The 24,615-nt window shown below is 51.3% G+C and overlaps 13 protein-coding genes across 13 annotated transcripts; 8 read left to right on the top strand and 5 right to left on the bottom strand.

The window, feature by feature from the left end:
* Window positions 1-32: 32 nt before the first annotated feature.
* On the top strand, window positions 33-791 carry EI97DRAFT_436797 (uncharacterized protein). Its single transcript, XM_033799206.1, has 3 exons — window positions 33-342; window positions 390-548; window positions 684-791. The coding sequence occupies exons 1-2, from the start codon at window positions 264-266 to the stop codon at window positions 536-538; spliced, it is 228 nt and encodes a 75-aa protein (XP_033650089.1). The 5' UTR covers window positions 33-263; the 3' UTR covers window positions 539-548; window positions 684-791.
* Window positions 403-3,898, top strand: EI97DRAFT_405933 (bifunctional P-450/NADPH-P450 reductase). Its single transcript, XM_033796577.1, has 5 exons — window positions 403-712; window positions 759-1,070; window positions 1,116-1,365; window positions 1,414-1,512; window positions 1,559-3,898. The coding sequence occupies exons 1-5, from the start codon at window positions 705-707 to the stop codon at window positions 3,731-3,733; spliced, it is 2,844 nt and encodes a 947-aa protein (XP_033650088.1). The 5' UTR covers window positions 403-704; the 3' UTR covers window positions 3,734-3,898.
* Window positions 3,899-4,049: 151 nt separating this feature from the next.
* EI97DRAFT_436791 (uncharacterized protein) lies at window positions 4,050-5,300 on the top strand. The gene is made up of 3 exons (XM_033799205.1): window positions 4,050-4,146; window positions 4,200-4,263; window positions 4,315-5,300. The coding sequence occupies exon 3, from the start codon at window positions 4,505-4,507 to the stop codon at window positions 5,108-5,110; it is 606 nt and encodes a 201-aa protein (XP_033650087.1). The 5' UTR covers window positions 4,050-4,146; window positions 4,200-4,263; window positions 4,315-4,504; the 3' UTR covers window positions 5,111-5,300.
* Window positions 5,301-6,668: 1,368 nt separating this feature from the next.
* On the top strand, window positions 6,669-7,471 carry EI97DRAFT_470266 (uncharacterized protein). The gene is made up of 2 exons (XM_033801756.1): window positions 6,669-6,796; window positions 6,856-7,471. Exons 1-2 carry the CDS (start codon window positions 6,743-6,745, stop codon window positions 7,333-7,335), a joined length of 534 nt encoding a protein of 177 aa, XP_033650086.1. The 5' UTR covers window positions 6,669-6,742; the 3' UTR covers window positions 7,336-7,471.
* A 427-nt stretch (window positions 7,472-7,898) lies between these two features.
* Window positions 7,899-9,047, top strand: EI97DRAFT_426003 (alpha/beta-hydrolase). The gene is made up of 2 exons (XM_033797175.1): window positions 7,899-8,094; window positions 8,158-9,047. Exons 1-2 carry the CDS (start codon window positions 7,958-7,960, stop codon window positions 8,993-8,995), a joined length of 975 nt encoding a protein of 324 aa, XP_033650085.1. The 5' UTR covers window positions 7,899-7,957; the 3' UTR covers window positions 8,996-9,047.
* EI97DRAFT_436789 (uncharacterized protein) lies at window positions 9,029-11,020 on the bottom strand. The gene is made up of 3 exons (XM_033799204.1): window positions 10,814-11,020; window positions 10,169-10,746; window positions 9,029-10,103 (listed from the first exon to the last, which is right to left on the bottom strand). The coding sequence occupies exons 2-3, from the start codon at window positions 10,660-10,662 to the stop codon at window positions 9,317-9,319; spliced, it is 1,281 nt and encodes a 426-aa protein (XP_033650084.1). The 5' UTR covers window positions 10,663-10,746; window positions 10,814-11,020; the 3' UTR covers window positions 9,029-9,316.
* On the top strand, window positions 10,813-12,799 carry EI97DRAFT_470263 (uncharacterized protein). Its single transcript, XM_033801755.1, has one exon. The coding sequence runs from the start codon at window positions 11,172-11,174 to the stop codon at window positions 12,588-12,590; it is 1,419 nt and encodes a 472-aa protein (XP_033650083.1). The 5' UTR covers window positions 10,813-11,171; the 3' UTR covers window positions 12,591-12,799.
* Window positions 12,800-13,415: 616 nt separating this feature from the next.
* EI97DRAFT_452909 (TPR-like protein) lies at window positions 13,416-14,170 on the top strand (the record flags this gene model as incomplete). Its single annotated transcript, XM_033800428.1, has 2 exons — window positions 13,416-14,062; window positions 14,113-14,170. 2 exons carry the CDS (start codon window positions 13,416-13,418, stop codon window positions 14,168-14,170), a joined length of 705 nt encoding a protein of 234 aa, XP_033650082.1.
* On the bottom strand, window positions 14,140-15,235 carry EI97DRAFT_425992 (uncharacterized protein). The gene is made up of 3 exons (XM_033797174.1): window positions 15,148-15,235; window positions 14,949-15,089; window positions 14,140-14,860 (listed from the first exon to the last, which is right to left on the bottom strand). Exons 1-3 carry the CDS (start codon window positions 15,159-15,161, stop codon window positions 14,443-14,445), a joined length of 573 nt encoding a protein of 190 aa, XP_033650081.1. The 5' UTR covers window positions 15,162-15,235; the 3' UTR covers window positions 14,140-14,442.
* Window positions 15,236-15,861: 626 nt separating this feature from the next.
* EI97DRAFT_436784 (uncharacterized protein) lies at window positions 15,862-16,592 on the bottom strand. Its single transcript, XM_033799203.1, has one exon. The coding sequence runs from the start codon at window positions 16,452-16,454 to the stop codon at window positions 15,957-15,959; it is 498 nt and encodes a 165-aa protein (XP_033650080.1). The 5' UTR covers window positions 16,455-16,592; the 3' UTR covers window positions 15,862-15,956.
* Window positions 16,593-17,564: 972 nt separating this feature from the next.
* On the bottom strand, window positions 17,565-19,121 carry EI97DRAFT_496517 (STE/STE20 protein kinase; the record flags this gene model as incomplete). Its single annotated transcript, XM_033802480.1, has 5 exons — window positions 17,565-18,128; window positions 18,181-18,392; window positions 18,446-18,735; window positions 18,792-18,898; window positions 19,032-19,121. 5 exons carry the CDS (start codon window positions 19,119-19,121, stop codon window positions 17,778-17,780), a joined length of 1,050 nt encoding a protein of 349 aa, XP_033650079.1. The 3' UTR covers window positions 17,565-17,777.
* A 619-nt stretch (window positions 19,122-19,740) lies between these two features.
* Window positions 19,741-21,319, top strand: EI97DRAFT_445620 (uncharacterized protein; the record flags this gene model as incomplete). The annotated part of the gene is made up of 5 exons (XM_033799977.1): window positions 19,741-19,912; window positions 19,964-20,589; window positions 20,631-21,003; window positions 21,054-21,205; window positions 21,260-21,319. The coding sequence occupies 5 exons, from the start codon at window positions 19,741-19,743 to the stop codon at window positions 21,317-21,319; spliced, it is 1,383 nt and encodes a 460-aa protein (XP_033650078.1).
* A 17-nt stretch (window positions 21,320-21,336) lies between these two features.
* EI97DRAFT_203714 (uncharacterized protein) lies at window positions 21,337-22,574 on the bottom strand. Its single transcript, XM_033793710.1, has 3 exons — window positions 22,069-22,574; window positions 21,591-21,985; window positions 21,337-21,518 (listed from the first exon to the last, which is right to left on the bottom strand). Exons 1-3 carry the CDS (start codon window positions 22,454-22,456, stop codon window positions 21,459-21,461), a joined length of 843 nt encoding a protein of 280 aa, XP_033650077.1. The 5' UTR covers window positions 22,457-22,574; the 3' UTR covers window positions 21,337-21,458.
* Between the last annotated feature and the right edge of the window lie 2,041 nt (window positions 22,575-24,615).

Here is a 24,615-nt window from a genome sequence, read left to right as displayed (position 1 = left end):
AAAACGCCATTCGGTGTCGCTCTCGACATGGAGTCCGAACCCATTCCTGGTCCTCCTGGACTGCCATTGATTGGAAACTTGTCCGATATTGACCCCGAGAATCCTCTTCAGTCCATGATCAACTTGACCGAAACCTATGGTTTGTATACGTTGAACCCGTACACTTGTATACGATGTGAGACATGTTCTAACTCGCAACAGGGCCCATATGGAAATTCCAGCTCGGGACATCGCCTCGGATTGTCATCGCGAATCAAGCCCTGATGAACGAGGTCTGCGATGAAGAACGGTTCGCTAAGGTTGTGTCCAGCGCTCTGGAAGAGGTGCGCAATGGCACACACGGTATGCCATTGCCCTATTCAGCTTTCTCGACTTCTGACGTCGAACAGATGGGCTGTTTACGGCGTATGGCCCCGAAGAGAAGAACTGGGGTACGCGGCGTCTGTTCATTGACAATAATCTCGCTCAAGTGTATAGGAATTGCCCATCGGGTACTGCTGCCTGCGCTTGGCCCGTTGAGCATTCGGAATATGTTTGATGAAATGCGTGTACGTGCCCCAGGATGCCGTAGAGCGCGAGCAGATATGCCTTTCGCGGACCTTCCGCTGCCTCCATGATCTTGATTTGCGTTAATTTGGGTCCTCCCGAAGCTATAGTAGGGAACGTTTGGCTGACTGACATAGGATATTGCGTCCCAACTTGTCATGAAATGGTACGGTAAGACCCACTCTGATGTAGACAGACACTCATATCTATAGGGCTCGACACGGTCCAAACGCAGTCATTCAAGTAACTGATGATTTCACGCGGTTAACTCTAGATACAATTGCACTTTGTGCGATGGATTACAGGTTCAATTCATATTACTACGAGTCATTGCACCCATTTATCGCGGCCATGGCGGAATTCCTCAAGACTTCAGGGGATAGGGCGAGGCGCAATGCTCTAGTACAGTCTCTGTTTTATCGGCAGGAGACGCAGAAGTACTGGGAAGATATTGCCCTGCTTCGGAAAACAAGCCAAGAGGTGATCGACACGAGGAAACAAAATCCAACGGACAAGAAAGACATGTGAGAGAAACCCATTATGTGATGCCATTCGCTGATCGGTCACAGACTTAATGCAATGCTCCATGGAGTTGATCCACAAACCGGCGAGAAGATGTCTGAAGAGAGTATCATCAGCAACATGATTACGTTTCTCATTGCTGGTCATGAGACTACTTCGGGGCTTTTGTCTTTTGCATTCTACTATCTCCTCAAGAATCCCGACGCATACGACAAGGCCCAGCAGGAGGTTGACAACGTCATTGGGAAAGATCCAATCAATGTTGATCACCTCTCAAAACTACCGTATCTTGCAGCGGTAAGGCTGACGAAAGCATACTACGTTTACTAGTCTGATTTAAAGTAGGTTCTGAGGGAGACACTCCGGTTAACACCAACAGCACCTTTAATCGGACTACAGGCAAAAGAGGATACTACCTTGGGCGGCAAGTATCAGGTCAAAAAGGTCTGATCTCTCTTTGACTTGGCGCCTTATCACTGAGATATAACAGGGTGTTCCTATCGTTGCTCTCCTCCACAACATCCATCGTGATCCAACGGTTTACGGTGAAGACAACGAAGCTTTCCGCCCAGAACGGATGTTGGATGAAAACTTCAAGCGTCTCAATGAACAATATCCGAATTGCTGGAAACCGTTTGGCAACGGAATGCGTGCTTGCATTGGCAGGCCCTTTGCATGGCAGGAAGCGCTCATGGTTACCGCGCTGCTTCTCCAAAACTTCAACTTCTCCATGGAGGACCCCTCATACAAGCTTCAGATTAAACAAACCCTTACCATCAAACCCAAAGGCTTCCGCATGCGGGCCCATTTACGCCACCATATCACACCGACGAGTTTGGAAAAGGTCCTGGCAACATCCTCCGTTGGCGATCGTGTGGCAACCAAGACGGCCGACTCACAATCTACGCCACCCATGCCATCGGCAAAGCCTAGAGGAAAGGCTATGCTCATTCTCTATGGCTCCAACACTGGCACTTGCGAAGCATTGGCCAACAGATTAGGAGCAAACGCCTCAAACCACGGATTTCTTGCCGAGGGCATTGATACGCTCGACTCGGCAAGGGACAACTTGCCAATTGACAAACCTGTGGTTATAATCACGGCGTCCTACGAGGGCCAGCCAGCAGATAATGCCGGACATTTTGTCAAATGGGTCGACGGCCTTAAGGAATCCGAGCTGTCGAAAGTGGCCTATGCTGTCTTTGGCTGCGGGCATCGAGACTGGGCCAAGACGTTTCATCGTATTCCCAAACACCTCAATGAAGTCATGGAGAAGCGTGGTGGGACGAGGATCGCTCCAATTGGGACCGCTGATGCTGCATCAGGTGACATCTTTACCGATTTTGAGACATGGGAAGACCAGGTGTTTTGGCCAGCAATGAAACAACAATACGGTACCACTGATGCGGGTGATGAAAGGCAAGAGTCTGGTGTTAAAGTGGAGGTCTCCGCACCACGGCCCTCTATGTTACGTCAAGATGTGAGAGAGGCAGAAGTTGAAGACGTACAGATCTTATGCAAGGCCTCTGCTGCGGATCGCATCGGAGAAAAGCGACACATTGAAATAAGTCTACCCTCAGACATGACTTATTCTGCAGGTGATTACCTCGCCATTCTGCCTTTGAATCCGAAGGAGAACATTGGTCGGGCTATGAGGCACTATGGACTTGCATGGGACAGCATGTTGACCATAACGTCTGCTCGTCCCACGGTGCTACCTGTGGGAACGCCGGTTTCTGCGACAGACGTGCTTGGAGCCTATGTCGAGCTTGCACAGCCAGCCAGCAAGCGCAATGTATTGGCCTTGCTGGAAACAACACCGGACTCGGAGACGAGGGAAGAACTGGAGCGTCTCTCGGATGTTGACTTTGCGGCCGAAATCACGGCGAAGAGGGTGTCAGTGTTGGATCTTCTCGAAAGATTCCCTTCCGTGCAGCTTCCACTTGGGGCTTTCCTGGAAATGCTTCCTCCCATGCGGGTTCGCCAATACTCAATTTCTTCTTCTCCCTTATGGAATCTCAACAATGTTACCCTGACCTACTCCGTCCTTGACCAACCTGCCCTAAGTGGCCATGGGCAATTTGTTGGCGTCGCTTCGAACTACCTGTCCAGTCTGGATCCTGGTGACAAGGTACACGTGGCCGTACGTCAGTCACATCAGGCTTTCCACCTGCCCAAGGACGGCAAGAATGTTCCAGTCATTATGATCGCTGCCGGGACTGGCATTGCTCCGTTTCGGGGTTTCATCCAAGAACGCGCGGCACAGTTGGCTGCTGGTCGGAAATTGGCCCCGGCTATTCTCTTCTACGGCTGCCACTCGCCGACCAGCGATGCCCTTTATGCGGACGAGATGGAGCGTTGGGAAGACCTCGGCGCAGTCTCCGTACGTTATGCATACTCTCGTTCCCCAGAACTGGCAAACGATTGCTGCTATGTTCAAGAAAGGGTGTACCACGATCGCAAGGAGGTGGTTGAACTGTTCGAGGCAGGCGCGAAGGTGTTTGTTTGTGGTAGTCGGGAGGTTGGGAAAGGGGTCCAAGATTGCTGTCTGAAGATCATAAAGGAGAGAAGTGAAGAGCAAGGCCGGCATATCAGTGACGAGACAGCTCGGGAGTGGCTCGAGAAACAGAGGAATGAACGTTTCGCGACGGACGTATTTGCTTAAGCCTCTCATGGCATGGTATGTGAAAGTCAAAACACTGGTACAAGAGTGCAAGGTTTCCGGTTCGTAATTTGCAAAAACAAGCATCTAGCTTACCATATATGCCTCTCCGTAAAGGCAGTCACTGATATTGTGTCTCACCCATATTGCGAGATGATTCGTTGGGAGCGTTGTTGAAGTGGTTATTCCTAGCTGACAAACCCGAACCGTGTACATGTACCTGTACTGTGTATATGCGGCAGTGATTGGCTAATAAACGCAGTGATGAACGGGTAACCAAGCCCCGCCCCCGCTACACATCCCAGACCTCTGTCCTAGATCTCTGTCCCAGTAGGCCCCCTCAAGTCTGATTTATGCCTTCATCTCCCAATATCGCGCCATATGGAAGCCGTGAGAACTACTAGTAGTATTCTGGGGTAGGTGGATATTTCTGAGCCACTGCAAAAGCATACCAATAACCTGGCATCAGCTATGATCGAAGTCGTAAATAGTTGGTTCGACGTTGTCTGGGGAGGGATCCGGACAGTGGACAAGTATAAGACCACTTTCCCCTAGTTCTCCACATGACGTTGACCGAAGGGTAGCTCTGTTATTTGTCTCCGCTATGATTCGGCATCTGATCGGCCATTCCTGGATGGCTTCATCCGAAAACTCCCCCCAGATATCCGCCAGATGGTCTATGATGAGTTGTTGCATGAAGACATGATCGAATATTTCATTGACTGCCTTTCTGAGGCGCGCGGACTCCTTTGGGATCCAGTGATACAACATAGCATGCCCACATTCATGAAACCCCGCTATGTTGGAAGGCAGATTGCAACCGAGCTCGCAGAAGCTGCCTACAGGAAGATGTTCAAGTACCAAGCCGAGGCCTACGTTGACGGAGAGGACGACAGAGATAACATCAGGCAGTTTCTAGCAATCGATCTTTTTGGCGTGGGCGTCACACCGATCAGATTCCTCCGCAGCTTTCGCATTCAATGGGATGTTCAACGCCTCACGAAGAGCAAGTTAGAGCGGTGTCGGTGGGATCTTCAGGCCCTGCGTCTTCTTGAACCATGTTTGGGGCTTGATGTCACGGTCACGCTTATTACACCGATCAACAAGTTCCGGTTGCTGAGGCTCGGGGCGCTCTTAGAGGCATTCGCACCCGTTCAGGAGCACTTCGAGAGACGTGGGATTCGGTACCGCATAGTGGCGTTTTATTTGGGACTAGAGATAGACGTGAAGCGGTATTTCCGAGATGAGAAACAGGAGTGGTACGAGTGGCTCTATGCAACCATTGAGAAGGTAATTCCTACATCCCAACCTCCAAAGGTAATGGCGACGAGCGTGACAGTTGATGCCATCCAGCGGGAGCGACAACAGTACGTCGAATGACCTGAGAAGACAGCGATTAGACAGGACATCGTGGCACTGCTGTCCACTGTCACGGTGGGATGCTCGGGGTGAAAAGCCAAACTTGACGACGGGACAGAATATGTCACCGTATCTTATAAAAGCAGTGATTTAGATGCCGGAGCTACGAGACCCAAGACGCATGACCCAAATACAAGTCTAAAGCAACTATTTTGCCTTCATGCTCATTTCCCGCACTGTTTCGCGCCCACCCTATAACTTCGACCGTGACCCATCGCTGATATTCGCGCAACAAGGCACGTTGCGCGCGCAGTATGGGGACCGGCTTTGTTTTAATCCAGGTTGAGGAGTGCCAACAGGCCTCAATTTGGATGTTTGCTCGGTCTTGAAGGGAGAGAAGGGACGGGACAAACACCAACTCCGGCATCCGCAAGAAGCAAGAAGAGAAATTGAAGCAAGAAGAACGCCTCCTGGCGAGCAACAACTCCGTCTGAGGTGAAGCTATATCAGATTCGTGGGGCGACGTGAGTGGCCTAAGATTGGGAAGATGGGCATAAGTGTGTCATAGCAATATTTATCTACCAAAGTGCTTCAATACCAAGAAGCCCAGGTGAAAAGTAATGAATTCTTGCTATTGTCCATGTGAGGCTGCGGTGGCCTTAATAGTAATGAGATATCAGTAAGAGGACGTTTAATAAATTCGCGGCTGCACCCAGAGGCGATCTGCTCCGTATTTGTTTCCAGAACCTCTTGGTCCCGCTGCGAATGTGGGGGTTACTCCTGAGTGAAAACAAGACAAATAACAACTACTCACAGCGCTACGGAGTACACCTGTCGACGAGGTCGGGTGTGAGTATTCTCTTCTCACAGTAAATAATGTCGTCAGGTGCTGAACAGGAGAAGATGATGGAACCGTGTGGAACGGAGACGATGGTGTGTTACGATGATTCGTCGAACCAAAATACTTGGGATATGCTTGGAGAATGCTTACGTATTTAATGCGTCATCGCGATTTACGATCGGCACCCGCCAGCCGTTCCCGGGGAGACCTCTTACGAGTCGTACCAAAATACACAGTGCTGTGTAACACATTGGTACACAGTACCACAGTACAACGCCTCAGATTCCTGCGCAATGGTTCTGGCTTTTGAAACAGGGACACGGTATAAAACCGCCGCGCTTCGGAAAAGGCTTGAATCTCATCTCTGGAATCTGAATCCCCAACTTTGACGTTAGGCATACATGGTGAGCTTATGCGACGGGGATTCACAACGTTTACGGTACGGAGTATACTACTAGTAGAATACCTGTTCCGGGTTTAGGCTTCGGAGTGGCGAACAAAGAGCCACTCAATAATGTGGCGCATCCAGTAGGAAGTGGTTGGCCGATGTTGCTATAATTGGTTGCTGGTGACACAAGAATCAGGGCGGTTTCCGAGTGTCGATGTTGTTTGTTATTGTGAGAGCTTCCAGGGTTGAACCAAGTAATTGAATCGGGGTCCCAGGTAGAAAAGGGCAGACTGCCCTGCTGCTCTCCCGTCCATTCAACTCCCACTTCTCAGATCAAAGTCCATCGCTGCCCAAGACTCCCATCGTCTGTCGCTACAGAGTATACACCTCTTTGCGTTCCGCCATTTACTTCAAAGACATCAGAATGCGCGCTACGTTCCTTCTCCCGGCCTTTGCCGCCGCCGTCGTCGCCCAAGACGTGAGTTCTTCTTCAGCATCAACCTCTGAGTAGTGGTTCCGATTCTAACCGATCTCTAGAGCAGCTCTCCCCAAGTTGACTTCCCCCAGACGTCTTTCCTCACCCAGACCAACTCACTGGGCGTCGTAACCGGCCAACCTGCACTTCAGACATCTCAGCCTACCGTTGGTCCCGCCGAAACCTCGCAGCCTCCCCTCGCTACCAGCGTGGGCCAGGCCGCGAGCATTCCCGCTGTTGGCTCGGGCATCTACACGCTCCCCATCCAGGGCACCGCAGGGCCCAATTCGACGCAGACCATCATTGTCTCGGCCAACAACAGCACCACTCTGGTTCTGAGCACTGTGGGCGTGGGCGGCAACACCGCCAGCGGAACAAGTCGCCCCACCGGTGCCGATTCGACCGAGTCTCCTAATGAGACGGCCTCTGGATCTCCTACGAAAAGTGGGACTTCGACCAGCACCGGCGCGGCGGCAACGATGCATGCTGTTGCTGGATCCGTTGCGGGTCTCGGTGCCTTCCTTGCTGCTGCCCTCTTGTAAGAGTCTCGCAGCAATTCCTTTTCTTGCATCGCCACTGTATATCTGCATACAGAATGGCTACTTCCTAAAAGAAGAAAGAAAGACACCCTCTTATCGGAGTATTGAGAATGTCGGAGCATAGGCGCATATTCAACGGGACTGGGTCGTAATTTGGTAATGATTGCTGTTGGGTTTGGGACGTCTGCGGGGGAGCCACAGATGGCAGTCAGGATAACATGGTTGTCGTCCGCTTTTTGATGGGAGGTAGTGGCACTGCAGTCAATCGATTGTAGGCTAATGGATAGCTAATAAAACCGTCGAAATTGTAACCATGCCTCACCTCATGCGTGCGTGATGAAATGATATATTATGAACATCTTGAAAAGTGCTTTGCCCTTGACTTACACGGTTTCCAATACTCGATTCCCGTTCTAGCTCCTGCCTTACCCGTCTTTTCAAGCCAATATGTGAATACATTTATTTCGGGCATTTGTTGGATCACTCACCCCGCTTTGCGGCCCCGCTCCGCGGTTTCTAGGTTTCTGACAGAACCATCGATAGGTATGTTTCAAGGAAGAGGCCATGGGGCCGTTCACTTCATGTACATGTATTAACCAGCGCAAGAAGGGATCGCTCACGTAGGATGGCGAGTTCCGCTGCCTTCCCTATTATACGCCTCGCCATCCCCTACACATCACCCCCCTCGCGCCTACGGACACTGTCCCTATACTTCCCGCGTCCACTTGAAGAATCCGATCCGGCCAACACGGTATGGGTCATGTAAGTTAGGCATTTTTGTGATAGAAGATGAAAACCGAGTTCTTGCTAACCTGAGAGCCACAGCTATATTCATGGCGGTGCCTGGCGCGATCCCCTCCAGACAGCACAGTGCATTGAACCCACTCTCGCCCACTTCACCAACAGAGTTCCGTCCCTGAACAAAATTGCAGCAATCGCTTCCATCAATTACCGACTCTCTCCTTACCCTACTCACCCCACCGATCCCAGCAGCAAGGACGACGAGGAGCGAAACGCAAAGCATCCAGACCACGTGCGAGATGTGAAGGAAGCGTTGGCCTGGTTACGGCGCGAGTACGGTGTAGGTCAGAGCAACAGAGGAGGAAAAGGTTTTAAATGGATAGGAGTAGGACATTCGTGCGGAGCTACCTTGCTTTTACAGCTTATCGCTGGCGTCGGATTGCCACCAAAAGACGAGGGCAGCACAACCACCGCACTCGCTCATCCATCAGCTTTGATATTATTGGCAGGGATCTACAATATACCTCTGCTTCTGGAGAATCATCAACAGCCCAGTTCGAGTCCGGAATTCGCAGCAATATACAAGGATATCATTCAGGGTGCGTTTGGGAAAGAGAAGTCGGCGTGGGAGGATGCGTCTCCTTCTTACCACCCGCCAGTGTTCTTGCATTCTATGGGCTTAACTTCCGTAATGCTTGCGCATTCGCCGTACGACGAGCTGGTGGAAAAGGAGCAGGACGAGGCCATGCTCCGTTCGCTGAAAAGCAGTGGTTGGACCGCTGTGGAGGAGAATTACTCACAATCGCAACGGGGACTTGTGGAATGTCGAAACTTGAGTGGGTCCCATGACTTTGTCTGGGAGGAGGGAAGCCAGGTTGCAGAGCTGATATCGGAGGTAATTCCGCGAGTGATTATGCAGTGATCAATGTGTGCATTGTATCTCCCTGACGAAGACAATATCAAGCAGGACGCGCTCTGAGAGCGATACAGATCAAGTAATAACGTGTCGCTGCAATAATTTCTTACAAGACCTGGGGAAGAGTGACAACTGTGAAAGTTTTCGCTATCCATTAGGACGCATAACCTGCGGTATAACATTCGCTCGCTGCCTTTCGTTGAGAACCAACGGACCCGAGCATTATTGATACAAATACTGTGACAAGGCCCCTCCAGTGCTTCATTCTCCGACCTTGGTACAAAAATCCAAGGCTGAGATCCTGACCCTTCCCTTAACCAATACCCCTTACTTCTTGCTCAATCTTTGATCCATCGCTTTGTTGATGGCATTCTGCACGCCCGAGGTATTACCCTCTATCTCTTCCAGACTCCTCTCAAGGTCGGCTATCTTTCTGCTGGCAGCAGTGTCTGTGCCGCCAACCATCTTCGCCGCAAGACCTTTTGCTTGAGCCTCGTTGACTTTCCCGTATACCGCCATGGCGCTCGCAATCATGCCACCAATATCCCCAACGTTTCCGGGCACAACAACGCTGGTACCCTCCTTTGCCAACTTGGCAAAAGCGTCGACGTATTTCTCCGCAACGGAAAGGGATATGGCGCCCTGCGCAGACTCCTTGCCCTGTGCAATCGCGCGAGCCACGGCGTCAATACCGGCTGCGGTAGCCTGCGCCTTCAACAGGATCGCTTCAGCCTCTCCGCTTGCCATGTTGATCTGCTCCGCCTTCAATGCCTCAGAGGCAAGGATCACCGACTGCTTCTTACCCTCCGCAATATTGATGGCCGATTGGCGCTGGCCTTCGGATTCGAGAATCTCAGCACGCTTCGATCGTTCCGCTGTGACCTGGCGATGCATGGCCTCCACCACAGGCTCCGGAGCGTGGATGTCACGGATCTCATAACGGAGGCATGTGACACCCCAGTCCTGTGCTGCCTCATTGATCGCAGCGGTGATATTCGCGTTGAGGTTCGCGCGCTCCTTCAATACATGATCAAGGGACAGCTGGCCGATTTCTGATCGCATAGTGGTTTGGGCAAGCTGCGAAATAGCGTAATCAGCGTCTTCCACACCATAGCTGCGAAGCAATGTCAGTAGGTTGCCTTGACGCCCTTGGGAAAGCCATAATCTGATGGTACCCACCTCGCCTTGTATGCATCAAACACCCGCGTGTAGAGAACACCATCAAGCTCCAGGGTAACATTGTCGGCTGTGATAGCGCTCTGGCTAGGGATTTCAATTGCGGCCTCCTTCAAGCTCTTCACATACGCAATACGGTCAATGAATGGTATCAAGATGGCTAGACCAGGCTCCAGTATCCGGTTGAAGCGTCCCATGCGCTCAACAATCCATGCCGTCTGTTGCGGAACAAATCTGATGATGGTATTTGCAGGAAGGCGCTTCGGCGATTGGAAGTATGAGGGAGGCGCACTTTGCGAATTGAACTGTCCGATGGACGAGAAAACGTTCGGCGGTTGGGAGCTAGGGTTGAGCCAGGTATGTGACTGAGTGAAGCTGCGGATCGGCGTGCTACTTAGAGCGGCTCCCAGCGGTGCTAGGTTAACGGGTGTCCGGGGATTTGAGGATCGTATTATACTGGACGCAGCCGATGCTGCAAGCCGTGTGCGAGACGCCATTGCAGGAGTGCACGCTGGACGTTTAGCTGTTTTGGCGGTGATGGTCTGAAAGCTCCAAGTCGGAGCAGAGAACAGCCGCGGAGCCTTACGTAAGCCGACATTGTCATCAGTACAAGAAGTATGTACCAAGTGTCACCCAAAGCAAACGTACAGTATATCCTCCTGCCGTCGATTTCAATGGTCTTAGTGATGGTACACACTAGGAAATCAATAGACTTCAAAATATCGAGACAGTAGGTCCAAGGCCTCGCTCATATACGAGCATCTAGAGAGATTGAACCATGTGAAGTCTGACAATGTGTCTTCCCAGGGTTGTCAATGGATGAAACTACGATCATCTTACTGCACAAAGCCTACTTTTAGCAAATACGTAGTCATTGGAGGCAATCACTCATATCTGGAACAAGGTTCGAAGTCCGATCACGGACAGAGGTTTATCCGTTGCCGAGAAATTCTCCCCAACCAAGTACACAGAGGATGCGAACAGGATCACCAACTCAACCTGCGACATGGCGGAAGAGGGGAGTGCCGCCGCAGGCGGGAAACTCCCGAAACCTCCAAATCCAGTCTGGAGGATGATGGGACTCCCAAATTTCCGCCTAAGACTTCCTTCGCGCAATTGGATGATATTCCTTACAGTAACGGGGTCATGGACAGCGGCTGTCATGTACGACCGACGGCAAAAGAAGCACATACAAAGGAAATGGGCGAAACTGGTGGAGCATATCGCTGCGGAGCCTATCGATACCCACCAGCTACCACGCAGGCTTACCGTATACATCTCCGCCCCTCCCGCGGACGGACTGATTCCCGCGCGCGAACATTTCAACGAATATGTCAAACCTATCCTGGTCTCAGCTGCTCTGGATTGGGATGCAATAGAAGGAAGGAGAGAAGGCGATGTCAGGGCGGCCCTGGCAGAGAGAATACGGAAACTGAGGAAGAAACGTGGAGAGAAAAGTTCGGAGCCTGTGGAGGAGGGAGTGGAGGACATTTTGGAGGAAGCAAGGGCTAGGGCCGGAGTCAAAGAGTGGGATGGGATACCGGGGGATATTGTAATTGGGAGGCATACATGGAAGGAATACGTGAGGGGACTACATGAGGGTTGGCTGGGCCCCCTGGAGGCGCCATCCCGGCCTGAAGAAAGTAGCATTGTTGCTGCGAACGGCACAGACTCCAGCTCATCTGCAGCACTGCCGCTGACCGGTTCCCCGAGTGAAAATGCGGCGGATCCATCGTCGACCGTTCCTAAGTCGCCTACAGACGACGCCTCGCCGACATCAAGTCCCGAGCCGGAAAAACCGCAGGAAGAGAAGCAACCCAAAGCCGAAGAGGAGAAGAAGTCTAAGGGGAAGAAGCAACCTCCGCCTTACAATAGCACAGTGGACTATGCTGAGTCGATCCTCTCTCCCAATTGCCCGCAAGCCCTCGGACCTACCGCTGTGCTACCCCTGCCGCATCTTTTAGGGTTCCTCAATTTCCCGATTCGCATGTACAGGTTCTTGAACCGACGCCACGTTGCGGAGGACGCGGGACGACAGACAGCCGCTGCGGTTCTTGCCGCGTATCGGCCTTTTGAGGCGCCTGCCGAGCGAACATCTGAGCAGCAGGGGGACTCGTCCAATGTCGCTGACGGGAATGGCGAGGGGCAATGGGAACAACAGAGGCTTTTGGAGTTTGAGGAGCCGGAGTGGCATAAATCCGTCCGGGAACGCAAAGATGACGATGGCAGAGAACGAGTGTGGCTAGACGAAATGGTCCTTGACGAGCGCATAGCGGAGCGGATGAGGAAGTTTGTGCTCGAAATGGAGGCCGAGGAGCGCGCAAGACAAATCGCCCGCGAGAGCACGCCAGGGTGGTGGGAGTCTCTTTGGCCCAAGAAGGAGGAGAAGACCAGAAATCTCTGGGAAGGTCTTAAAGATGATTGAGGATACGGCCGTTACTGTGCACTTTCTGCGTCTCAGCTGCATGTGGATGGCAATGTTGTTGTAAGAGTAGCGCGTACCGTAAGGACATGGAGCCCATGGGGCGTTCCCTGTATAGTACCATTGTAGATTCTGGCGATTTGCGCCTTTTTTGTTAGAGGGGAAATATACCACATCACTTACCTCTTGCGATGATCTGTTATTCTTGCGGCTCCTCATGGGCGACGTCTAGTCTATTGAATACGGAGTTCGCTCTGGGAATTTCAGGCGTGCACGGACCGCACCTCACCCTTCCCGCAACCCCTCCCCGTACACAGTTAGACGTTCTCGAACTCCTCCAACCTTTCAAACCCCCCTACAAGTAGACAGGATCGTCGGTTTTATCCTACAACTCTCTCCCCGTAACCCTTCCGATGGTGAGTCGGCGAACTATCATGCATATTCTGGTTTGATCTTGACGACGGTTCCCAGTCCCCGCCCGAATCCAAACAGCGCCTTGCGCTTGCCATTATCGACTTCCTCCAAACCGCACAGACCGACGGCTCCATCGAAGCCGAAGATGCAGAACAGCTGGAAGTTGCCCAGAACTGCATCGCCGAAGCCTTCAAGGTTGACCCTGCCGATCAAGCCGCGATGAAGGATGCGTTGGGCGGCCAGAACCTGGTGGCAATCTACAACGTCTACGAGAAGATAAAAGGGAAGAGCACGTCCTCAACACAGGGCTCAAGCTCTGCATCTGAAGCGCCTTCCGCCACACCACAGACACCTAGAGCGAATGCCGGCGACAAGACGGAAGCGGAGAGGCTGAAAGGCCTGGGCAACGAGGCCATGAAGAGGAAGGATTATGCTGCCGCAATAGACTACTACACCAAGGCGCTGGACATTGTACCACTGAACCCTATTTACCTATCGAACCGCGCAGCAGCGTACTCTGGACAAGGGAAACATGAGGAGGCGAAGAACGATGCAGAGATGGCGGTTGCCGCGGACCCCAACTATAGCAAGGCCTGGTCACGCCTGGGACTGGCCAAGTTCGTGCTTGGAGACGCTAAGGGAGCGATGGAAGCATACAAGTCCGGCATGGAGGCTGAAGGAGGTGGTTCCGAAGTGATGCGTAAGGGATACGAGACGGCGAAAAGAAAGTATGAAGAGGAGAGTGGGAACGCAGCGGCTTCCGAGTCCCCTCGCGAAGGGGCAGGAGGTGCTGGCGGGATGCCCGATCTGAGCAGCTTAGCCAGCATGCTCGGCGGAGGCGCTGGCGGCAGTGGTGGCATGCCGGATCTCGCACAGATGATGAACAATCCGATGATGAGGCAAATGGCGCAGAATCTCATGCAGAATCCCGATATGCTGAGCAACCTCATGAGCAATCCAAGGATAGCAGAGTTGGCCAATTCATTTGGAGGCGCTGGCCGTGGAGGCGGCGGAGCCCCAAACTTCGCCGAGCTCATGAACGACCCCAGCATTCGCGAGGCGTGAGTTATTTCCGCTGACCCCTTCAACACTATCAGCTAATCCGATACAGGGCGCGCAACTTCATGGGCGGCATGGGCGGAGCTGGTGGCGCCGGTCGAGGAGCATAACTATCCAATTTCTGACACTTAGGGCATGACAGCCTTGCCTGGATAGATTTTTTCATCATCAGATAGTAATGATACCACCAGGTCCCACGATCACAGTGGACGAGGTCTTCGGTCGAGCACCCGACGGTATTCCCTTCAAGAGTCCGGGCCCCTGCTGCGTCGGCTATTCCAGCAAGCTCAGCGCGGTGCACTCCTAGGAGGTTCCGCATAGCATATCAGTTCCCATGCATCACCATACACCATAAGCGTGCTAACCCCTTCGTCCCTCGTATCTAGCCCAAGCTCAATCCCCAGAGGCCATCCCCAAGATAATGTCCCGCCTCACAAGCCTGTCCTTTCTTTGCCTTTTTCATTTCCTCGGTCCCCATCTTCAACACCCCAACCATGCATGCGTTCTCCTTACCCTCGGCCTCGATCACCACAACCTCCCCTGGTGCCAGCTCTTCCTTTCCATATCTTCCCTCCTCATCTTCAGGATCGTTTGGTAGACGGCCGCCTGGGGAAGTCAGGCCTGGAGCCATGAGGGTTGCGCCTGAGAGGACGAATCGGATTGCACCGCGGTCTATGCGTAGGCGGTGGAAGCAATCTGGATACTTGTGTACAAGGGCGAGATGGGGGAGGAGAGGATCGTCCATGTGTTGAAAGAAGAGAGGAGTGGAGCCGAGAGTGTAGAGCGACACGCGGTCTGGCCTGGGAAGTGTGGTATGGGATGTTAGCTTTGCGTAGTCCAATGGGACGACAATGCGGGCGAGGATTGGTTGGGAAGGGGTTTGCGTACAGCTTCACCAGGTCGAGCTGGTCCTTTTTAGGTAGGATATCATCGATATATGGCTCGAGGAGGGGATATTGCTCCAGGACTTTGGCACGGATGGCGCGTTGAGCCGAGGATTTCACTTTGCTTTTCGCGCCAGGTGTTATGCTGCGACAGGTGTGAGTGGGTATTCCTCTCCCTTGCGATGAGGTTGAGGAGCACGAACTCTTTTTTAAACATTCTGTTTCTTCACAGTAAAACGTTTGGTGTAGAGGAGCGTTGTTGCTGCAAGTGACGGAGCTTGCTGTGGTCGCAGCCCCGCAGTTGTTTGTTATGGCGTGGGAGGCTGAAATAGCCCACTGCGGGACGTTACGGTGGACTTTTGAGGCATGAGATGCAGTTCCGGCGAAACTATGTTGCGCCTCCGTCTCCGTTTATAGATTGACATGTGGCCAGGGAGCTTTTCCCTTCTTCCGCACAAACGTCTCACATCTTGGACTACAAGTAGTTGTTATACCTGCCATACGCATTATTATCGAACAGCGCATTCTGTTCGTTTCTATCGTCGAAACCAGCTACTAGACGTATGGTCGATGCAGTCACCAGACCTCATCGAGTCAGCCCCAGCGACATCCACCATTCGCAATCTTCGAAGGGATATCATGGATGAGCATGAGCCCGGGGCCCCTTAATGGGCATTAGCATTTCCGCTCTTCCTTGCAACATGCTGCAACGTAATGTGGGCGATGGATGATTAACTTCACTCAGCCCAAAGTCCCTAGGCGGTTATGTGCAGACGCCGGCAGAGTTAACAAGAATTCAGGCATGCTTCATGTTTACGTGCAGCAATCCCAAGTAACCTTTGCATATGAGGGCGCTTTTTTCACATTGGTTGATGTCTCGCATTACATCTTTACATCTGTCCATCATCCTAGTCTCCCAATCATTCGAAGGCTACCAGCGTGATCAACGTGTTCGTCCCTCGACATCGTTGAGGGACTGGATTGAACTTTTCAAACCTGTCGTTGAGAAGAGCTAAACCTGGATCGAGGCACACCAGTAATCCGCCTTGCAGCTATATTCTGGAATATCCAGTTCGTCCCGTACAGTAAACGCGCTCTCTCCATCCTTGAAACAGACAAACTCTTCCGTACCCAACTTCGCCTCCCCAGCAATCGCACTCTTTGCCAAGTTACGCGCACCCGCATCGATATTACTAGCAAAGTCGCCTGCTCGCCCCAGCTTCGCGACCCGTTGGGTGCCTTCCCATGGCGCGGCTGGATTGCTGACCGTCGCAATCTGAGTGGGGTTCTTGTTGCGGTTGGATTCAATGGGACCGTTTGCGTAGTATGCGACGGCGGTGTACGTTGCGGCTCGTTGGCGGGGACAGAGAATAATGAGAGGGCAGTCCGGGATAATGGTTTGCTTTGAGCAGGTTGCGAGGTAGAGGTTGTGTTTGGAACCCATCGGCGCTGCTATGGCGTTCATAGCAATTGCGGCGAGCACAACGCCGAGTGCCTGGTGTAGTAGCATGGTGACGGCTCGAAATCTTGTACTCTGTTGGAATTCGCGTTGAAGGTTGAGAGGTCTGTGGGCAGAAATTCACAAGTGGAGGGCTGAATCGGGAGGGACCCTTCTTAATCCATCTATTCAAAGGGGTATCCATATCCGGATCGGGGTACCGTTGATAAGTACGCCAGCTTCATATAGCCCGCGTAGACTTATGCATCCATGAGCTGCGCGTCCTACTATATACGCTCGGCGGACCGGGGATTGGGCAGCAACACGAATGTGGTGTCCTGTGTATATATTGATTGCACCGACAGTCGATCTCTACTACATTTAGCAAGCAATACAACATGAAAACTTACATCCTTTGTTCCATTGCGCAATGTTGCTGTCGATCGCGCTCTCATGTATAACTGAATCAACGCCCATTTCGCCCAAGTAATTGATATCTCATCAACTCGGCTTACCGGGCCTTAAGCTTCAAGGTATGCAATTCTGCGGCTGAGGCATTGACTTCCCTGCTGATCTGCACGATTGCAAATTAGTACTTTTGTTGAGAGCGAAGCCAGAACGAGGCTGCATCATTTCGGGGGCATTTGACCAACCCGTGTTGTGGTTGCTGGAAGAATAGTTGCTTCTCCTCTCCTTGTAGCTTGTACACGACTTCGATCTGCGGGCGAACTGCACTAGACCTGGTGTCATGTCTTGTCCCTGTGCGGAAAAGACCTGACCGTTGAAGGATTTCCAGTCTGCTTTCTCTGCCGAAGCCAGGCACAAATTGGCCTTGGGGCAACGACCGAAAAGCGATGGCTACACCAGGACCGCATCGTCTTACCCAGCCTTTGAAACCTATCTAACACAAGTAAGCAACATAGAAGGGTTGAGAGGTCGGTGAATATACGCCTGCCTCGCACCGTATAACCAGTTCATGACGACAATCACCACCGACCGTGGCCGTCGAAGAAGGTTCTCCATAGCAAACCAACCTCACGGCTACAGTGTTGCATGCGCGACCGGTAAATATTATAGACATTCCGAATGAGAAAGCCAATTCCGACTGAGACAGGACCACAAGGCACGGGTCATCAACTCGTACCTGCTTTGCATAAATTAAACGCAGGGTCGATTGGTCCCATAGATAAGAGCAGGATCCTCAAATCCTATGCGGCCCTTTGCGACGGCCCTGACTGCTAGCAGCACAGCGACGGAGAAGCGGATTCTTCAGAACAGTGGGAGTAGAGGGTGACGGAAACACCAACAATAGGGTCGGAATGCTAGCTATTCCAAGGGCATCTATTGCCAGTGTAATAGTTTGGCAGTGGATTGCGGCTCATTCCAGTCTTTCCACTACTCTTCTCGATCCTCGTTAAACCACTCGTCCACCAACAGATCCTTCGCCGTCGGCCTATCCCTCCAGTCCATCTTCATGATTTTACAGGTAAATTCCTTGTCCTTTTTACAGACCTCCCTTTCCGTCGTCCTATAGAATGGCGTTGTCTGGGATTGTGGTATCTCGTGCATGAGGTAGAGAATAGCTGTAATGGTTTCTGGCTTCGTAATGTCTTCGTATTTTGCAGGGAATGGGCCAAAATATTGGAACTGCCGCTTGAGGACCTCTAATCCGTACTCTTCGTGGCCATACGGGACAGTGCGGGGCCGGAATAGGTTAAAGTCTCCACCGTAGAGGAGGCTTATGAGCTGGGAGTTGGGTAAGCCTTCAACTCATTCTTGTGCTATGGCTTGAACGCACCACTGTACCAAACGACCAGATGTCGGTCGCTGTGTTCCAAGGCGTCTCCATGATCACCTCTGGACTAGACCACATAGGTGCTCCAACTGGAGTACCTTCTTTAGCGTAATTAGAATTAGAAGGGAACGCGCCTCCGAGATCGCCAAGCTGGACGTCTGAAAACCGTATATCACCTCTTCCATAGTTCACGAATATATTGTCTAGTTTGACATCTTAAAGCTTCAATTTAGTAAGTAATAAGGAAGGACTTCGTTTGAGTATTTACCTGTGTGCACATAGTCGTCTTCATGCAGTAGTGCCAACGCTTCAAGCACCCGTCTCGAGACATACTTGACCTCCTTTCGAGTCAAGGCCTTTTTAACGGACGCATTTAATAGGTGGTCATCAAGATACTTCAAGACGACGGTTGGAGGATAAGAAAGTTCTTGAATCTCATCGATAAATGGCCGTAGGTAAGGAGTTCGATGCTGGAAGCGTTTGAGGACATTTCGTTCATTCTCCACACGAGGATGCCCCTTGACGCTCTTGATGACTACAGTTTCCTCAAGCTGGTTTCTATCCCGGAGTAAGTCATACATCCTGCTCCAAGAGCTGTGGTTTTGAAAACTAACTTTGCGAACCAGACGGTGTCCTGGATTTCTTTCGTGATGGTATATCTTCCCAGCCTCCCCCGGAGGACCTGCCCCAGTCGAAAAAGTGACGAGGATATTAGAAAGCACTAGACATGGTCAAATAAACCATTTGCAGACAGCCTGACTCTAAGAGAAAGCCGTCTCAAGGTAATAAGCCCAAGGTGATGGAAAACGATGGAGTCGCGGAGGCGCGCACACCCGCAGCTCACCACCTCCTACCCTAGGGTATTCTGTTGCGTGGTGATGTGCCTCGCCAAGCCTGCTGTGCCACTCCCCAATGGACAAGACATGACATGGACACTGCAACATATTCGCTCAGCAGTTAGAGGAGTGAGGGACTCTGGGAACCAATAGACCCAGATTGCCGCTACCATTTATCGATTGATTAGAATGCCCGTGACAGGGAGTCTATTTCCCAGTTGGGTAGCAATGTCAGGAATAGATATATTTACCTACACCTGATATATCTGAGAAGATTGGAAGACTTGAAATTGCTGTAATGCCCTATTTCTTCCAGTCTTTCCCGGGTGAAATAAGATTACAAGGGGCGGCTACACTGGCCCCCATATCTGCTTAGGGGTATATGAAATCGTCCATGTTTGAGGAGCTCGTATCTTACGGGGTTATGCTACACCGCCAAGGCGACCGGAAACGAGTGTGTGATCGATGGCTATGGCGAAGAGTCCTATTGTACAAGTAGTTTGGGTCCGTCTCCTGAAGGCGCACGTTTGAGAATATGATACACTCCGTGAAAGAATGTAGGGAATGGCTAACTTGACGATACTCCTTGGTACGAGGTAGGACTGATATCTTTTTGTCCGACTATACATATATGTTGTTGCGAGTATTCTATGCTCGTGAAGATGTATGCAATCTCACAGGCAGTCACAAGCGTATTCCAAAAGGCCACAAGTAGCAGGCGGGCAAGATGCTACCATTCAAGTCGTTGATTCTGCTGGCCGCATCGATACCTCTGAATACCATCCTCGCTGCCGAGTTAGTGCCACTTCGTCAGGATGGCTTTGGAAAGAATCGCAAACGGCAAGATATAGGTGGATTAGACCTCAAGACGCAGGAGAGTTTCATTTGGGGAAGTCCTGGTAAGTGTAAACATAATTAGCATCAATGTTCGCCAACTGATATCCGCGAAGATGCAAGTAATGCTGTCGCAAACCTTACGATATACATGCAAGGGGAAAATGAGAACCTTCTGTCAATGGAGGCCTTTGATGGAATGCTTACGAGTGTCCATTGCAGTGCAGATCTGATTTCCATGACGTTTTCAGACGACAGCACATTCGCACATGCCCAGCGAGTTTGGGACTGGGTCAATGGAGCCGAAAACAACAGTTTCGTCATGATCGCTGGCGTAGGTGACTGCGGAAATAATACCCGTCGCATACCATACATCGTCTCAACCGTTACTTATGATGAAGGAGCCAACGAAGCGAAACTAGCCGTGGCGCGTACGACATGGTCCGGATTCGCCCACAGCTACGACCTCACTGTCCGCCACCTCGCGGAAACTTCGGTGTTTGATTCAATGCGGGTTCGCGATATTGGGAAGACGGCTTCTATTGACTTCACGCATGCGTTCCCATTTAGCTTCGCCATAGGTGCCCAGGGACTGCAGGCGAGGTTGACATGTGCGAACTGCAGTTCAACAGGCTCATTCGAGATGGAGTTTAAGGTCTCACAGAGGCTGTTCATTCCCACAGATGCCAGCATAAAAATAGGCCAAAAGCGGTTTCTGCGACAGCTCAAATCAAGCTGTCGGGTAGTGGGGAACTGACAGACGCGCTTACCAGAGAGTTCAAGATTGTCGAAATCCCTCTCAGCGGAATCAAAGTCCCGGGCATCCTCGATCTTGGTCCCTTCCTGTCAGTGAGCGCCGGAGCGGAACTATCAGCTATCACACTGAGCGCTGGGGTTCAGAGCGGCGCAACAGCGGTCCTCGAAGATGCGGCGATACTGGAGGTTGACCTTCTCAATCCAGAGCAGAACAAGTTCTCTGGATGGGAACCTCACATCGACTTTGCGGACGTCAGAGTCGATGCGTCCATTTCCGGAGGCGTCGCGGTGTTTCTCAAGCCGGCGATCGAATTGCAAGCGGAGGTCTTGGGCAGAGGTTTCGCCATTGGACTGAACATGAAATTACCAAACATAAACGCGAAACTGGAGACAATTGCCTGTGAGCCCTGATTAGTTAAAACAGATAGAATGTATGCTGATCTATTGCAGCTCCACAAGGCGCCTGTCCAGCCGCAGCTCTGCCTGAGGGCGTTGAAAATGCAGAAGGCGGCGTCAGGATCAGCACAAATGTCGGTGGATCTCTGAACCTTGCGGCAAAGAAATCTTCGGACGATGATCCAATATTTACTGTTCAGCTCGCGGTGAGATAGGTCCAATGTAGTCGCTTGGGGGTGCCGAATGCTGACAGCGAACAGGCGCTCGATCGGCCCATTGCCCAAACGTGTTTTCCTTTGCACAAAGCTGTTGTGCCGTAATGTCGTCCTCCACGAACACTGACTTCATATAACGCATCTTTTAAATGTCAACGACCCTCCCACCACTTTAAGGTTACGAGCAGTACACTACGATCTTAGCTAGCGGTACGTAGACAGTCGTTACAACATAAATCCAGCATCAAACCCCATAGCTTATTGTAATCTCCAATTCCGAAACATAGCATGTCCATCCGGCCCACTACAAATAGTTAGAATACGACGGCTTAAGAAAGAGGCGAAGCCACATTTTCAGCGCAGAGAAGGAACTCACCTTGGCCCTAGCCCAGACTACAAGTCTGTCACCAGCCCTTAACTCGTCGAGAAACCCCTGCCCGCTTCCTGCGCCTTCGTTGCCCTTGCATTCATCGCTAAAAACACTCCAAAGCACTGTGTGCGTGCGTGGTCTCCGATCGGCTACTTTGTTGCCCTGCAGATACCAAGCGCGTGCGTCTTCGTCAGCTTGCGGATAGTGAGCTGCCAAAGCGGGCCGCTCGACCACTATCCATCCATGCCCATCGTCCTGAGGGTCTTGAAAGAGCTCCTGCAAAGGCTGGGAGTTGGAAATCAATGGTCGGGACACGGTGCTCTGATCAGGAAGGGACTGAGCTCGAGGGTTCTCTTTACGCAGAATCGAGACCTCCAGCCACGAGGAAGTGCTATAAGGACCTATCCGTGCCACACTCAGCCAATTCACAATCACTCACATTCCCAGACCTGGCACGTTAGGCCTGATCTCGAGCGAGACTCACCTTGCGTCCATCCATGCTCATATGAGGTGATGTGAAACTCTACAGCTTTTACCTTGACGTTCTCTTCACGAAAGCTTCTTAAACCACTTTCTGGAAGCACTTCAACGTCGAAACATATCTTCCCAAAGGATGACCACGAGCTAGCATAAACTTGGCATTCGCGCTCCATAGTAAACACCTGACATGGCCAGTATTGCGCAAATTCGAGAATATGCAGCACGAGTTCGGTAGGCAGCTTTGTTTGCAGCATTGCACGCGCGACGTGAAGGTCTGCGAAGGAAGGCCGGAATGACAACCCGGGCCGCACATGAGGTCGAAGTGGAGGTGGTTCTGTGCCGTTGCCGCGGCTAGCCCGTAAGAAGCTCTTGATGCGTGTCAGGTAGTTCATACTACTGTGTACAGTCTTTGGTGTTTTGCGGTATCGCAACGTCTAGATCATGCCTTGTTGCTTAAGCTAAGCAGCAGGCGTGTGAAAACGCAATGCTAACGAGCCCCTTATTCTTGGCAATTAAACCGTCTACGACTAACGTATTCCACCATCGAGATGGACAAACCATCGAGATGGACACTTTGCCAAGACATCATGAACACCAACATCTAGAATACCTATTCCTTAACAGTACTATCCTCAACAGTACTGTCGTCGCTGCTGCTTGACTTTATAGTACTATCTTCAACTATTTGACATGTTCGCGCGTTATGCCCAGTCCCACCGCAGGTACCACAGCGCCGTCGAGCTGGCTGCACCGTATTAGCCCTCACTTTACCACTACTCCTCCGAGCACTGTGCTCCATAGTATCATTCTCTGCAGGCACCAGCTGTGATCCAGCCTTATAGGTTAGTGTTCTCCCTTGCTGGATACGCTTCCTCTTACGTGATTTCCGCTTTGTTGCCTCCTCTACTATCTTTTCAAGGCTGGTAATCCGATCGCGCATCAGCTCAACCTGATGCGCCATCTTGTGGGCACCTTTGACAAGCTGATTGATGCTATCCTTAAGAGATGATGGTGAACTACTAAGCTTAGTACTAATAAGCTTCGATTGCGATCCAAATTCCAGAGTATTGCTTGGTGTTTTAGCTTCCCAGGGGTTGTTGTTAGTGGTAGATGGTGTTGGCATACGTATCGGAGCAGTAAGGTTCGATAGCACCATCTGTGGATCAAATGGAACCAGGCCAGCACCTTAGAAGCTTCCTCTGATATTCTCCTCTATGATTGATGCATTGAATGCCTCTCGGAAGGCAGGCAGGAAGGTCATTTTGTCGACGTGGAGGATATCATTACATGCCAAGCCCAGAATCATATGACCATATCTCTGCTTCAGAGGTGAGAAACAGCCCACATCTAAAGGCTGTAGGATATGGGATGAATGCGAGGGCATACATATAGTAATGATCTTGTGTTCCTCGTAGTAGTCGTTGAAATCCTGTGACTGGTGGCTCTCGTGGCCATCGATAATGAGGAGCCGATAGGCATCTATAACCCGGTCTTTTGTATGCTTGTCAAAGTGCTTCAACCACGCAAGGCCGAGCTCATTTGTTGTCCATCCATTATCTGAGACCCCAAAAAGCCAATCCTGAGGTATATCTATCTCTTGATACCAGCCAGAAAGGTGGTTCTTGCCTTTGTATATAATGAAGGGTGGAATCATGTACCCCAGCGTGCCGATACCTTAGATCACAGTAACCCACTCGCGATCGCCTGGTTGAGTAGCTGATGGTCGATGCCGTCTCTCAGAGCCAGTAACTACTTTGTGAGCCGTGCTGATGCCCATCTGGAAGCCAGTTTCGTCGAAGTTGTACATGTCATCGTCCTGGATGCCATACTTTGCCTTTGTGTTGGCTGCTAGCCGGAACCAGTCCTCTATTACAACTGGATCTTCTTGCTTTGCCCTCTGATGGTCCTTAGCCCTGCTGAATCGAGTAGGCCAGTTGGTGCTGACTGGGTCTTTATCCCGTGTCCTCAGTAGTTTATTTGCTATATTGCCCACCTCCATAAGCGTAGGGCTAAATCCTCTGAGATCTAGGTCAAGGATATAGTATATAATCGTCTCCTCTTCAGCACGTGTAAGGCTCTTTCGGTTTGGCTCACAATCATGTCATGATGCAATCCCAGCGTATCGGTTACAGAGGGTCGATAACTTGACATTGAAGGTGCGCACCGCATTCCGGAGGCCATAAATTGTTCCCTGTTCAATTGCTTGAAGGGCAAGAATTATTCGATCTTCTTCTTGGATAGATTCTGCGTTGTGTGATCTAGTCATGTCGTGTTGGAATTGGTAGTCGCGTTATCTTGGCAAAGTGTCCATCTCGACGGTTTGTCCATCTCGATGGTGGAATATGGTAGTTCATGTTTCCCTATACTTGGTACCTTTGCGGTCCCGGGAATTAGCCCTAGGGATTACAGGGCAGATAAAGCCCTAGCATTGCATAGTGCGAAATAGTGCTATCTAATAGGGTTAGGGTTAGGGTTAGGGTTAGGGTTAGGGTTAGGGTTAGGGTTAGGGTTAGGGTTAGGGTTAGGGTTAGGGTTAGGGTTAGGGTTAGGG

Source organism: Westerdykella ornata, assembly GCF_010094085.1.
Source record: "Westerdykella ornata strain CBS 379.55 unplaced genomic scaffold EI97scaffold_36, whole genome shotgun sequence".
NCBI lineage: Eukaryota > Fungi > Ascomycota > Dothideomycetes > Pleosporales > Sporormiaceae > Westerdykella > Westerdykella ornata.
The sequence above is the reverse complement of the archived record's forward strand: the minus strand, read 5'-3'. Positions and strand labels throughout refer to the sequence as shown.

Excerpts from the sequence above, each read along its gene's own strand:
- EI97DRAFT_436797 (XM_033799206.1), top strand. The coding sequence starts at position 264 with ATGAACGAGGTCTGCGATGAAGAACGGTTCGCTAAGGTTGTGTCCAGC. Across the intron at positions 343-389 it reads GGTGCGCAATGGCACACACG|ATGGGCTGTTTACGGCGTAT; the intron begins GTATGCCATTGC and ends GACGTCGAACAG.
- EI97DRAFT_405933 (XM_033796577.1), top strand. Across the intron at positions 1,071-1,115 it reads CCAACGGACAAGAAAGACAT|ACTTAATGCAATGCTCCATG; the intron begins GTGAGAGAAACC and ends GATCGGTCACAG. Across the intron at positions 1,366-1,413 it reads AACTACCGTATCTTGCAGCG|GTTCTGAGGGAGACACTCCG; the intron begins GTAAGGCTGACG and ends GATTTAAAGTAG.
- EI97DRAFT_436791 (XM_033799205.1), top strand. The coding sequence starts at position 4,505 with ATGCCCACATTCATGAAACCCCGCTATGTTGGAAGGCAGATTGCAACC.
- EI97DRAFT_470266 (XM_033801756.1), top strand. The coding sequence starts at position 6,743 with ATGCGCGCTACGTTCCTTCTCCCGGCCTTTGCCGCCGCCGTCGTCGCC. Across the intron at positions 6,797-6,855 it reads CCGCCGTCGTCGCCCAAGAC|AGCAGCTCTCCCCAAGTTGA; the intron begins GTGAGTTCTTCT and ends ACCGATCTCTAG.
- EI97DRAFT_426003 (XM_033797175.1), top strand. The coding sequence starts at position 7,958 with ATGGCGAGTTCCGCTGCCTTCCCTATTATACGCCTCGCCATCCCCTAC. Across the intron at positions 8,095-8,157 it reads GCCAACACGGTATGGGTCAT|CTATATTCATGGCGGTGCCT; the intron begins GTAAGTTAGGCA and ends TGAGAGCCACAG.
- EI97DRAFT_436789 (XM_033799204.1), bottom strand. The coding sequence starts at position 10,662 with ATGGCGTCTCGCACACGGCTTGCAGCATCGGCTGCGTCCAGTATAATA. Across the intron at positions 10,104-10,168 it reads TTTGATGCATACAAGGCGAG|CTATGGTGTGGAAGACGCTG; the intron begins GTGGGTACCATC and ends ATTGCTTCGCAG.
- EI97DRAFT_470263 (XM_033801755.1), top strand. The coding sequence starts at position 11,172 with ATGGCGGAAGAGGGGAGTGCCGCCGCAGGCGGGAAACTCCCGAAACCT.
- EI97DRAFT_425992 (XM_033797174.1), bottom strand. Across the intron at positions 14,861-14,948 it reads CAGCTCGACCTGGTGAAGCT|GCCAGACCGCGTGTCGCTCT; the intron begins GTACGCAAACCC and ends CACACTTCCCAG.
- EI97DRAFT_436784 (XM_033799203.1), bottom strand. The coding sequence starts at position 16,454 with ATGCTACTACACCAGGCACTCGGCGTTGTGCTCGCCGCAATTGCTATG.
- EI97DRAFT_203714 (XM_033793710.1), bottom strand. The coding sequence starts at position 22,456 with ATGAACTACCTGACACGCATCAAGAGCTTCTTACGGGCTAGCCGCGGC. Across the intron at positions 21,986-22,068 it reads TGAGCATGGATGGACGCAAG|GTCCTTATAGCACTTCCTCG; the intron begins GTGAGTCTCGCT and ends TGGCACGGATAG. Across the intron at positions 21,519-21,590 it reads TAGTCTGGGCTAGGGCCAAG|TGGGCCGGATGGACATGCTA; the intron begins GTGAGTTCCTTC and ends AACTATTTGTAG.